The sequence below is a fragment of the Vanessa tameamea genome, chromosome 6, assembly GCF_037043105.1.
Source record: "Vanessa tameamea isolate UH-Manoa-2023 chromosome 6, ilVanTame1 primary haplotype, whole genome shotgun sequence".
NCBI lineage: Eukaryota > Metazoa > Arthropoda > Insecta > Lepidoptera > Nymphalidae > Vanessa > Vanessa tameamea.
In genome coordinates this window covers 9,093,673-9,106,153 of record NC_087314.1, presented here as the reverse complement: position 1 = coordinate 9,106,153, position 12,481 = coordinate 9,093,673, and the positions used below count along the sequence as shown (strand labels likewise).

At 29.7% G+C, this 12,481-nt stretch overlaps 3 protein-coding genes across 8 annotated transcripts; 2 read left to right on the top strand and 1 right to left on the bottom strand.

Moving 5' to 3' along the window:
* Positions 1-303: 303 nt before the first annotated feature.
* LOC113393509 (protein stunted-like) lies at positions 304-1,209 on the bottom strand. Of its 2 annotated transcripts, XM_026630429.2 has the most exons (4): positions 1,031-1,209; positions 827-957; positions 628-647; positions 304-358 (listed from the first exon to the last, which is right to left on the bottom strand). In XM_026630429.2, exons 1-3 carry the CDS (start codon positions 1,057-1,059, stop codon positions 634-636), a joined length of 174 nt encoding a protein of 57 aa, XP_026486214.1. In that variant the 5' UTR covers positions 1,060-1,209; the 3' UTR covers positions 304-358; positions 628-633. The 2 variants fall into 2 exon arrangements, with proteins under 2 accessions (XP_026486214.1, XP_026486213.1); XM_026630428.2 differs by lacking the exon at positions 628-647.
* Positions 1,210-1,580: 371 nt separating this feature from the next.
* Positions 1,581-8,346, top strand: LOC113393506 (traB domain-containing protein-like). 4 transcript variants are annotated; one of them, XM_026630416.2, is made up of 11 exons: positions 1,581-1,725; positions 2,084-2,256; positions 2,881-2,976; positions 3,450-3,601; positions 3,873-3,997; positions 4,442-4,568; positions 4,869-5,008; positions 5,337-5,488; positions 5,914-6,019; positions 6,823-6,937; positions 7,865-8,346. In XM_026630416.2, exons 2-10 carry the CDS (start codon positions 2,097-2,099, stop codon positions 6,935-6,937), a joined length of 1,173 nt encoding a protein of 390 aa, XP_026486201.1. In that variant the 5' UTR covers positions 1,581-1,725; positions 2,084-2,096; the 3' UTR covers positions 7,865-8,346. The 4 variants fall into 4 exon arrangements, with proteins under 4 accessions (XP_026486201.1, XP_026486203.1, XP_026486206.1 ...); XM_026630418.2 differs by having other exon boundaries at positions 1,582-1,752; XM_026630421.2 differs by lacking the exon at positions 1,581-1,725 and adding an exon at positions 1,950-1,966.
* A 991-nt stretch (positions 8,347-9,337) lies between these two features.
* On the top strand, positions 9,338-12,180 carry LOC113393291 (traB domain-containing protein-like). 2 transcript variants are annotated; one of them, XM_064215176.1, is made up of 9 exons: positions 9,338-9,525; positions 9,604-9,755; positions 10,069-10,193; positions 10,290-10,416; positions 10,562-10,704; positions 10,798-10,955; positions 11,399-11,501; positions 11,740-11,772; positions 12,050-12,180. In XM_064215176.1, exons 1-8 carry the CDS (start codon positions 9,429-9,431, stop codon positions 11,744-11,746), a joined length of 912 nt encoding a protein of 303 aa, XP_064071246.1. In that variant the 5' UTR covers positions 9,338-9,428; the 3' UTR covers positions 11,747-11,772; positions 12,050-12,180. The 2 variants fall into 2 exon arrangements, with proteins under 2 accessions (XP_064071246.1, XP_064071245.1); XM_064215175.1 differs by lacking the exon at positions 11,740-11,772.
* The last annotated feature ends 301 nt before the right edge of the window (positions 12,181-12,481 follow it).

Below are 12,481 nucleotides of genomic sequence, written 5' to 3'. Positions count from 1 at the left end.
TTGGAAATTAAGATAAATTTGTAATGTAGCAAAACTAGATAAACATATTTATAATGGTTTTTTGTGACCTGTAAGTTATAGAAGCAATACTACTGTATCACAACTGTGTGGATTTACAATTGTTTGTCACTTCTTAATTTATTATTAAACAGATTAAACGTAATATAAAATTTTATACCCAAAAACTAAATTAATAAAGAAGTAACTAAATTGTGGTTTAGTTTACATTATAACAATAAACAACATTTTTTTAGTATATTTTTATTACAGTAAGGCTATTATACAATTAAATAATTCATGCTCGATTTTCTTGAATTTTCAAAAATTGTAATCATCTAGGCAGCTTTGCTTTTTAAATCTGAAATTAAAGTAGAACAAAATGTAAGTTTTTTGCAATATTTATTTATATTGTTAATAAAATATCACACTTTACACTAAATATTAGGCATGAAATTCTGTCACAAGACTTGTTTAAAAATTAAGTTTTAATTTATTTGGTTGTGAACACACTCCAGGCATAAAAAACTCGAACCAGCCTATAAAATAGAGGATGCTAAATAATGTTAGTTGAGAACAACATGCTGTTAAATAAAACAGAATTAATATCTGTGAAGTCACCTAACTTACAATAACTTAATCCTTTTCATCTGAAAAATCAAGTATACAATAAGAGATGGATTTATGAAATAAATATATTACTAGGTAATTTTACTGTTTGAAATATGAATCAATTAATTTTATGTTTAATTTATTCTTTGTTTTGTTTGCTTTACCAAAAAATTAAATTATAACCTATTTAAAATATATATTAAAATTTGTAACTTACGTGCTGGCCTGCCGTCAGTCCACGGTGTGATACGAACGTGAGAATCATCTCGCCGTAATGCCTCTGTTCGTAATTCTGGTTTTAAAGATCGCCGCAAAATTTTAGCAGCAATGTTGGAGTAGTTTATGTAACTAAAAAAAGATATAACATTTTACTAAAATTGTTTAATTATTAGAATATATTTTGATTAACTTGAAGTCTTACTTAAGACCTGCTTGTCTCCAGGCGCTCATTTTGTTTTTTTTATGAGCTTTTGAAAATGGAAATGCACAGTAGAAAACCTAGAATGCAATCGGAAAATTAAATCTCAAATTCCGAATTCGATGAAGTGATGTAACAGTCCATAGATAACATAAGCTTTTTTCATATAGCTGCAAAATATGTTTTTAAAAAACTATTAAGAAATTATTAATAAATATTTCAAATTAATTTTAACATATTTTTTTATTATAAAGAGCAGTCCAATTTTTATTTAAGTTAACATAAAATATATAGACGGTAAGATGAAACGAAAATGATTAAGAAAATATTAGCGGATATTATATCTATTGGTTTTTATTCTTAAATTGTTTTAATTTAGGTATCCAGAGATTTGGTCTACGCTTCTGCATAAACTACCACTACCTAAATAATCATTCCATTATACTGCCTTGTATGTGGCGCTGATATAAAAATCTCATATAATTCGAATGAACATCTATCCTTTAAGACAAATGACAACTTCACTCAAATGTCAAAACTTATGATATTATTATGTCTATGGTTGACATGTCACAGTAAATTGTAAAACTTATGTCGAAATATTAAAACTGATACATTGTTTTTTAAATTAATGCTATAAAAAAAAGATAAAAGAAATATTTGTATTATTTCCGACCTAATATAGAATAAATAAATTGGTATGCTTACTTTACTTAATATTGAAGGTGAAAATGAATACTGTATCTGATAAAAAGTATTTTTTTTAACCGCAAGTATTTGACTTGTTTTTTTTGAATAATTCGTTAGACTTGTGGTTTCTGTAAACGACAAGTTATTTGTTTTGTACTAAACAAAAAATAATAAGTTTATCTCAGAAAATAAAACTTAATATTATTTATTTTAGTTATTGTTAGTACATAAATGTCGTACTTACACCACGTAAGCACTCATTTCGTCACTACTTTTACATTTTTTATCATTCATAGTCTGTATTCAAATAAAACTTTTACTTTTTTATATTTTTGTATATTTTTTGAAGTTATAAATATTTTGCAGATAAAATTGTGAAATGGATTCTAATGCCGAAAGGGAACAGCTGCTTATAAACAACCCTTCACAGCCACCAGCAGTCAAATGTGATATTGTAAATGAATGTCAAATGTTCTTAAGAGCTGAGGAAGGAGGTGGTGATGCTCCCACAGTTATGAATCAAAGCACAACAAATAGTGGTAAAATTGATTACTTTTAATTTTACTTATTATTTTTTCAAATTCATTATATCCATGAAAAACTAAAAATATTATTATTTAGTGTAGCGAATAGGTAACTTTTAAAAAATTATAGTGTCAAATGCACAGCTTATTAGCATATGAGATTATATTAAATAGTTAGAGTAGTCGGTAGCGAGCAAGGTTATATAGCAGGGTATTAATGTATTATTGCCAGTGGTTTGTATGGTTTCTTGAAGTTGTATAAGATTTAGTTGTGTCGTAGCTTTGGAACATACCTGAACAAATTTAATTGAATTATATGTGAATACAAATGGTGAAAAGGAAAAATGCTAGAAAAAGTGAATATTATTTCTATAGATTTATATTTAAATTAAACTTTATTCTTAAGTTTAAATGTGAACTTTGTATGACTGTCAAACCATCATTCCTAAAATTACACCTAAGTTAAATAGATTCATGTAAATCTTTGTAAAAATAAAAGAAATGAAATCCATTTGGTGATTGACTAATAGACTGTGGATTAAATATATTATCATATTTGTGTTTAATTTTAACCTTTGTGATGCAAGTGGACAATTCTTTTTTTTTCTTGTTTAATAGAGTTGTTTAATTTAATTGCAGATAGGCCTAACTTTATTACTTCTACTCCTTATCCAGCGAAAGAGATAATATCTGAAGATGTTACAGCAGATCTTATAGCAGAAGGTAATGTTGAAGGTAAGAGTTTAATTACATATTCCTATAGTGTATAATATATTGAATTTAGTTAAATTTTATGTTTTGTAGTCTTCTTACATTACTATTTATATAAATGTGTACTTCCTCCTTTAATTTTTTATTTAAAGCTACAGATTTAATGAAATAACTAGAAAGTAGTAGTTTTATTCTTATCCTAATTGATTAGATAGAAAACTATTAACCATTTTTTTAATATTCGATCACTAATATTTATTCACCTGTACATACCTAGTTACTTCTAATTTCTGTCAAGGGATTATATAATTGGTACATTTTGTATATAAACTTTATTAAACATGAACTTTGAGAACTAAAAGTGTATTATTTGAATATTGTAAAATCTATATATTACCTTATATTACCTTGAACCAGTTATGATAAAATGAATGTTACTTATAAAATTAAAATATATGTAATTATACTTAAATAAAAAAATCATATATATTTTCAAGGCAATAATCGACAACCAATTGAGGATGAAGCTCAAGAGTCAGAAGATGTATTGCCAAGCACAGTAACAGTGTTAGATGCTCCGGACGGAGGCAAGGTTTATTTGGTAGGAACTGCTCATTTCAGTTTAGAGTCACAAGAGGATGTCTCAAAGGTTTGTGTTTATATTTATCTTTTAGTGATTTTGATATATCTATTTATTTGTATTTCCAATAGTTGCACTTAACATATGTATAATATGTTTTACATTTAATTAAATAAATATGAATACATTTATTAAAACTAGCTTAAAATTAATTTAGCAATATATTTGATATTAAGATGACAATTTTCACGATATATACAAACATTGCCAGGTTTATTTAATAAAATAGTTCATGTATGTTTTTATTATGATTATAAATTTGAAAGATGTTTTTTTTCAGGTGATACAAAAAGTTTGTCCACACATTGTGATGGTAGAGTTATGTGATCAAAGAACTAATATCTTATTACTTGATGAAGAAATTATATTACGAGAAGCAAAGAATATTAATATAGCTAAAATAAGGTACAATCATTTAACATGCTAAGTTGTAAATATGATATAAAAAACTGTGGTCATCTTTTGAATAGCTAAGTAATGAAGGTGCAGTATTTCTTAGTGTCACAGTGGGTGATAACGAAGCGGTTCGGTTAGGGGTCAGACATAATGAGATTAATAGTTATAAAGTACATATTTTATTTCTAATTAGTTATAGATGATTAACCATTATCTTTAAATAACCTGACTTCATATCATAAATAGGTTAATTAATTATATTGTAGGCTTTTTTTTAATTATTTTAAATACCTTGTTTACTATTTAAATAATTTGATGTTATTACCAATATCAATATAATAAAGGTAGATCAAATGTCTGAAGGAAAATGTTGTCTTGCCTTGACCGAAATTCGTATCTTTGAGTTTTGTATTTTAATTGTTAATTAAATTATACAAATTGTATTGTCTCTAGGGCCACAATGGCACAAAATGGAGTTTTTAATGGCCTGATGTATATTCTACTGCTGAACATGTCAGCGCATATTACGAGGGAACTTGGTATGGCACCTGGGGGCGAGTTTCGGCGTGCTATGGCAGAGGTTAATTTTTTTTTATCATAAAATTATTTTATTTTATTGGCCTCGTTGGTCTAATACCTATCTAGTAAGAATGTAGACCCTAATTCCTTGGTTCAAATCAAAAATTAAACTCCATTGTGTCGGTTTTGACATCCTATCGGTTTATGAGAATGGAATAATAGAAAGTATCTCGGTTTTTATACATTCGTGCACTGTAATATTTCCTGCATAGTTGGCTTGTCATGAATAAAATAAATTCATAGTCTAGTATACATTCTAAACATATCAACATTTATTTTTAATATTTTTTTATATGAACAGGCCAAGAAGATTCCAAATTGTATCGTCCAATTAGGTGATCGTTCTATCAATGTAACTTTACAAAGGGCCATATCATCTCTCTCGTGGGGACAGACGATACGATTCGTTTGGCATTTGCTAACATCTAATCAGAATATCAGGTAAGCTTGTTTGACTACGAATATAGCCACAATATTAAATCAATTTATAAAGGTAGATTTTTTTTAAATTTATATTCATGGTTTTTTTTTTTGTTTTTGTATCCTTTTTAATTACAAATATCTACATATCTATATTAAATACATTAGTTACATTTAATTACAACTTCCTTTTTTAATAAGGACCTTGATAGTTTCTATGGAATATTAACGAAAACACGAAAAATAAATAATCCACTTTCTAAATTATCAATCTATTTTACTTAAATGAGCGAAATATTCGAATTTCTAATTTTGTTTTTCTAAATTTGACATGGTTCTTGTATTCTAGTTTAGAAGAAGTAGAACGGTGTAAACAGAAGAAAATGCTCGAAGATATGTTAGAAGAAATGGCGGAGGAGTTCCCACCGCTCAAACGAGTCTTTGTCGTTGAAAGGGATATGTATCTTTGTCACTCTCTACAAGTTGCGGCTTTGCAACCGCGTAAGTATTTCTTGCCTTACTCTTGCTATCTAGCGCCTAGCATCGCGATTTGTATGTATACAGCGTCGCAAATTATTCCTTATTATTTTACTTGACGAACACCTACGTGTTTCTGGTACGCTGTGGTGGAAGAATTAGACCTTCCTCGATAATCATTATGTCTATTAGATAAATAGGAATTGAAATGTTTTTTTTGTATGAAATTGTTGAATAAAATAATTGCATATATGCGTATTTGAGACCGCATGTGCAACTATTTCTATATGTTCAGTTTCCAGAAAGTTCTCCGCACCTGTGAGCACTCCAAATTTCCGTCTGGATAATTATGTTCCAGCTCAATATAAACAGCATTGAACAATCTTTGGTTTCGGTTAGCTCGATGTATTGAATTTCACTATCAATCACAATATTTTTATTTTTCACAGGTCGGGAACCATGTAGGATAGTCGGTGTTGTCGGTATCGGTCACGTGGCCGGAATCGTGGAACATTGGGGAAAGATCGGACCCCAAGATATCACCCCGTTGATGATGTGAGTGCTAATAAAGAATTTGATACGTAAAATATCGAATGTTGAAATATCATTTTACATAGTGACTTTTTTGTAGTACTAGACGCGTTTGGTACTGAGATTATATTTTAGGATCTCTGAGTACGGTCAATTGCCCACGACTTATTTAGTCGATTGCGAGCAAGCAAGAGGAGTTGACTGCTTTTGAAAGCAGCGATTTATTTTTATATTTGTAATAAATTCGGTCAATTTTAGTTTAGTAGTATCTATGTACGCATATCGGCAAAACATACTTTAAACAGATATGCCAAAAGTAGAGAGTATAACTTTTTTATTTAACATTTTCTGTTGAAATAAAAAAGTTTTATGTAGGTTCTAATTTAAATCTGTTATATAGATTTTGTGTGGTTATAATCATTGCCTAGATTAGACAATTTTTATCACACTATTACAATTATGGCCATTATCGAATTAAGTAATTTCACTGTAATACTCTCAGGACAAACAGAAAAAAATCTATTGTGCCACATCTACGCGATTGTCTCGACTTAATCACTGAACTAACTTTTTCTCCCTTTTCCGTCACTGTGACATAATTTTTATTTTGGAACAGCTCGTCTAGGAGCGTACATATAAGTCAATGAGATTACTTATTTTTCTGAAGCCATTGGTTAAAAAATAAAAGGAATATATGATGAATATTCAATTTAGTATCGAGTGTTTATCATTAGAGTTCTTTCACTAGTCATCTAGTGCGAGCTTTAAAATCAAGCGTACCTTAAAACCTAGTTCGTACTGAAATAAAGCCGTGTCGTCTGCGGCAGGGTGCCGCCGCCGTCGCTGTCCACGCGCGCGCTGCGCGTGTCGGTGCGCGCGGCGTGCGTGGGCGCGCTGCTGCTGGCCGCCTACAAGCTCGTGCCGCGCCGCTGGCTGCCCTGAGTGAGTGCTCGCCCACGCACGAGTACGCGCCCTCTAACTCCTCGCTCCGGAACTCTGGTAACCCGATGGGACCGGAACGAGATCAGACGCAGGCCCAACAGTATTACGTGCTTTCCGGGGCACACACTTCCAGACTCCTGGCTGTTACTGAGATATTCTATTGTAATACCGAATATATGCCAAGGTAACTGTCTGTTACCTCTTAACGCTTAAACTGCTGAACCGATTTAGATCATTTAGATGGCCATATACTATGTTCCAACCATAACAGGAAAAAAGCCAAATAAACAACATTTGATAGTAAATTGTCGCGATATCATTAGTCGAGAGCTGGATTAATCTATGATTTCACTATGGATTTGCGAAAAAATGGCGTTTTGAACGTCGGCGAAACTTTTATCTAGAAATAAAATTAAAGTGGAAATAAGTAGTTAAGTGCAATAGTGTGTTGTATTATAAATATATTAACCATAAACTCTTAGTAATGCACAACATTGAAAGTTTGCATCACCTTTCTATCTAAATGTAATATAGTTTCTTTCGTTTACGCTCAATCTTTTTTATCGTATTTCCAAATGTACACGTGTAACATCAACTACAGTATTTCTTTTAAGGACAATATTGTAACTAACCAAAAATAAGTTTATGTATAAACTTTATTGTATGGAATGGAATGGAATTTTATTCGAACTTTTGGCATTGCATTAAAATTAATCCCGTTCGAATTAGCAATACAATAAATTATCTTTGAATTGAGTGACGCCGCAACTGTAGGCAAGCAAAATATTAATATAATTTTAAAAAGAACCAAATGTAAATTTCCGGAAATATCATGGCACTTATGCCTTTTCTGTAATAGTAAGTTTATGACAAATCATATTCATAAAAATCGCAAAAATCATCATTAAATTTATCATTATTTTTCAGAATGAAAGAACTCGCTTTTTCAAGAAACCAATGGAGTCTTCGTCGATCTATCGATACGATTAACATAGATCGAATAGTGAAATATATATTTTTATAATTAAATTATATCGTAAATGAAAACTGAAATGAAATTGAGGAATTCAAATTGTGTTACAATTATTATTAATTCATTTGTGGTATATGATTGTATAATTTGTATATTTGATACTAATTCAATTTGTATAAAATATGAACAATGTTTTAAATCTTTAACAGATAACGAAAATAAATGTTAACTTTTAGACATTATATGACTGTTACAGTCTGTTAATATTTTGTACAAAGTGGAATTCAAAGAATTGAAGTTCTGACCATATCAGATATAACAAAAATAATATTGATTAAAACATTTTATCCGTAGATAAATTCAATCTTTTTTTTTTTAAAGAACCGTTACTAACATAACATGCCTTTGTTAAAGTCTAAGTATTAAAAAAAATAATTAAGAGACAGTTTTTTATTGATAGACGCTAGTTACCCTTTTAGTAATAAAGACAACATTCAAGCAACAGTATTAAAATCATCTTGTCGACATTGAACGAATTGGTGACATTAAAAAAAGAAAAATAAATAAAATACCATAGAATTACTTTTACAATAACATTAAAAAAGTGGCCCAAAAATGAGCTTCGATGATGAACTTTGTAATTAATTTGGTATTTTTGTAATGTATAAAAAGTGGAGATGTGCCGACTATAACTTCGGCCAACTAGCCGATTAACCGATTAGTCGGTTGTACAGAGACCGACTAATCGGCTTCTTGATTTTTGCTTTGCACATCAGAGCGGTGTTTTATGTAAAAAGTAATGTAGCATAGCATAACTCAAATCAGCTTGCGGCCAACGCTTAATTTATAGAGACGAGATTTTAAGACATTTTGTAAGCTAAAATTTTAAAATTATTAGGTATGCAGATTTTAATCTACCGGATTCGTAGTTTTTCTTGTATCAACACATCTAATAAAATTATATTCCTTAGCCTGAGGCTGCACTACAGTTAAACCGCTGCGGTTTTTAATCGAGTGAATTTGTGTATTAAGAATACAATCGGCCGCACTTGCAGTTTTTACCCGCGACTGATTTTAAAACTGCGAAATGTCACAAAATTTACGCTGACGTCTTCTCTTTCTATTTCTTAATATCAGAGCAACAACACATACTGCCATCCATCTTCTAACTGTGAGAATCACGGGTAGTTTCGCGATTTTTAATCGTAGTGCGTGCGTCTCAAGCGGTTTCGCGGTTGTAGCGGTTAACCGCTAGCTGGAAAAAACCGTAATGCGGCCTCAGCCTTATGCTAGAAAAAAGTTTTTATAACAATTCATATATAAGGGTGTTCAAAAATAAGTAGTACTTTCAAAAATGTTAAAGATTTTGACTGGACATTGACGAATATAGGCAATTTAAAAATAATAAATTGACAATTAACATGATAGATAAAGTAGTCGATCTATTTTAGCACAAATTTTAAGTAACAATGTGTAGATTAAAGTCAAAATTTTCGTGTAGTTAATTATATAATTAAAATGAAAAAAACAGCATGTATGGTTTTAAAGAAAATTTTGTATCCAAGAATTCAATATATTCATGTAAAAACATTACATCACACAACAAACAACAATTGTTTGTATTTTTGTTTTGATGCGATATTTTGTAAGTATAATAAAGAAATCAATATCAATTATTGCCTACTAATTTTAGATACAAGGGTAAATCTATCTAGAGGTTTTGGAAGTGTTGTTGAATCTGATCTTCCGTCTTCAGCAACTTTACTACAAAACAATAACGAAGCTAAAGTTGTTTTGCTGGGAACTGTTCATTTTAGTAAGCAATCAGTGGAAGATGTTTCGAAGGTAAGCTAGAATTTCATAACTATTGTCATTTTCGTAGTTTAAAAAAAAATAGATACTTACATTATAAGATTTGCAAACAATTTAAAGATAAAAAAAATTAAGAAACATAACTTAGAGGCTTTGATATATAAAAAATGATTTTTATATATCAATGGGCACCGACTTATAATTATTTTTAACATGAGGTAAAATTAATATTAACTATGCGAATGCAAGAATCCTACATAATTAAAAATAATATTTAATACATTTAGGAATAGGACGCAACAAAATACAAACTTATGTTTCATAATACACTTTTGTTTTGTAACAGATAGTTAAGGTTTTAAATCCAAATGCAATTCTAATAGAGCTATGTCGGCAAAGAGTTTCTCTATTGGAGTTAGATGATAAAAAATTTTTAGAAGATGCAAAAAATTTGGACGCGCAGAAAATAAAGTAAGGAATTAACAATTTAATTTAAAAACACATTTTTATGTTTAATATATTAATTGGATATGCAATGTATCTAGGATAAGTTTGATTTTTTATTAGGCAGGCTGTAAAGGGTCAGGGCTTGGTTTCTGGAATGCTTCACGCGATGCTACTCAAAACTTACGCGGATATAGCAAAGGAATTAGGTGTTGCACCAGGTGGAGAATTCAGAAGAGCTTATCAAGAGGTAATTGTTGCAAATTCATAAAAATAACATAATAGTTTACGAAAATAAGTTACATTTTTACTAAGGATGATTAAATATTTTCAACTGTTAAAGATTTAGCCACTGGATACTATTTCATTTTTTAATTTGTTATTTCTAATTTTAGATGAAAAAAATACCCGGCTGCAAACTATTTCTCGGAGACCGTCCAATACAAATAACAATAGCTAGAGCTTTTCAATCTTTAAATGTTTTAGAAGTAGGACAAGTTCTTTATCATCTCACGACGGCAAATCCTAAGCCTTTGAAGTATGTTTCTTTTAATATGTATATTGTAGAGTAGTGAAGGCTTGAAGTTCGTAATTTTACGTAATCAATAATTTTGATGTTCAAATATTTTAGTAAAAACCAATTGGAAAAGTATAAAAATAAAGACTACGTGCAGGAACAATTTCAGGAGATTACGAGAGAAGTCCCGGCTTTTAAAAAAATATTTCATGTATTCGTCGATGAGCGCGATAAATGTCTTGCGTTTTCGTTGCAAGAATGTGTTCGTGCAGGTACCTTCTCATAACATATTCTATTAACTCTGTAGGTAACGTTGATAATGGAAACAGTACAATGAAGATGAATGTAAAAATGCAATTATTTGTATTTATATTCTTTAAACGTATTGATATAAAAGTAAGGTTAAAATTTAGAACTATGTACTTGTGGGGCGCACAAGTCGCTTGACTACTTGTGAGAAATTTACAAAAATAATTTTATTAAAAATTTGACCCCAAAATTCGGAAATGCAATATGTACACACTTTCTATTTTTGCGATACTGTTAAAATTGGAATCCTCGCCTGCTGTAAATAACTTTAATCAAAACGAACAAATTAAAACACTAGCCGCAAGAGAGTAGAACTATATAACCAAAGGGTTGGTCGAATTGGTTTCGGTTCTGTGTCACATTCAACCAAAACACACACAAATGTGAATAGGAATTATATTTACAGTTCAAAATCCACGTGTGTTGGCCGTCGTGGGTATGGGTCATGTAGACGGTATATCAAAATATTATGGAAAAATGAAGCAAGAGGATATAGTGCCATTGTTATTGTGAGTTAAAAAGTATATAAAATAACTGGTATCAAATTTAACAAACTATTTTTATAAAAAATAAATAGAAGTCTTAATTTTAAAAGTATCTGATGATACTGCTATGAACTGAAATTATTATTTTTCATTTGTTTAGTTGCAAAATCATTAGTTAGTTATGCATAATAATATTATTTAGGCATCATATATATCAGTCATAAAGTCTGAAAGAAATTAAAGTTTTTTTATTTATTTCCAGCAAATAACTTGTTTGATCTTCATACATTTTGAGGTGAGATAGTTTGTATATTTACTGCCTACATGATATTATTATATAAAAATAACACCGTTGATCCCGTTTTTTCGGCAGAGTAAATAGACATGTAAATTCAGTTTACAAATAGTCAAGAATAAAATGTCGTGTTACTTTTATCACGTACTTATAACAATTTCGAAACCTTTATTACTAACAAGCGGTTAACGTTGCTTTTGGTTGTTAATAATTTATTTTGTTTAGTAAATATATCAAAATAAAGCAGGTTCATTAAAACGACGTACTTTTTTTTCAGTATTCCACCTCGCCCGTTTTACGCTGTCTTGTTTAGTAAAGTGATTAAGTTCACGTTTTATTTTTTGATATTTTCTATCGTATATCGATTTTTTTTTGGTTAACAGAAATACATTTATAATAAATACAGTAATAAAAGTATATTTCTATGTTATTTTATTTAAATTAAAATCTCAAAGTACTCACCATTTATACGTATATATTGATACATAAAGCGAAATAGTATTCATCACGAGATCTCCGAAACTCTAGTTCCGATTGACTTTAAATTTAGTATAATTTTCTTTTCGCGTTTCCTTTCGCGGTGAAGACGCTTACTAAGAATTTTTGCAAATCTCAATTTCAAGCGAGGAAGTTGGAGGGAAAAAGTTCACGAGAATGATGCCGGCACGGACATCGAGTTTAAGATAAACTTAAAGTTCAAGGTCATAAT

Coding starts and splice junctions, on each gene's coding strand:
- LOC113393509 (XM_026630428.2), bottom strand. CDS start 1,059: ATGAGCGCCTGGAGACAAGCAGGTCTTAA. Junction 958..1,030: donor TGGAGACAAGCAGGTCTTAA/GTAAGACTTCAA, acceptor ATCTTTTTTTAG/TTACATAAACTACTCCAACA. Junction 359..826: donor GACTGACGGCAGGCCAGCAC/GTAAGTTACAAA, acceptor CTTTAATTTCAG/ATTTAAAAAGCAAAGCTGCC.
- LOC113393291 (XM_064215175.1), top strand. CDS start 9,429: ATGAAAAAAACAGCATGTATGGTTTTAAAGAAAATTTTGTATCCAAGA. Junction 10,194..10,289: donor TTGGACGCGCAGAAAATAAA/GTAAGGAATTAA, acceptor ATTTTTTATTAG/GCAGGCTGTAAAGGGTCAGG. Junction 10,705..10,797: donor GCAAATCCTAAGCCTTTGAA/GTATGTTTCTTT, acceptor CAAATATTTTAG/TAAAAACCAATTGGAAAAGT.
- LOC113393506 (XM_026630416.2), top strand. CDS start 2,097: ATGGATTCTAATGCCGAAAGGGAACAGCTGCTTATAAACAACCCTTCA. Junction 2,977..3,449: donor AGCAGAAGGTAATGTTGAAG/GTAAGAGTTTAA, acceptor TATATTTTCAAG/GCAATAATCGACAACCAATT. Junction 5,009..5,336: donor ACATCTAATCAGAATATCAG/GTAAGCTTGTTT, acceptor CTTGTATTCTAG/TTTAGAAGAAGTAGAACGGT.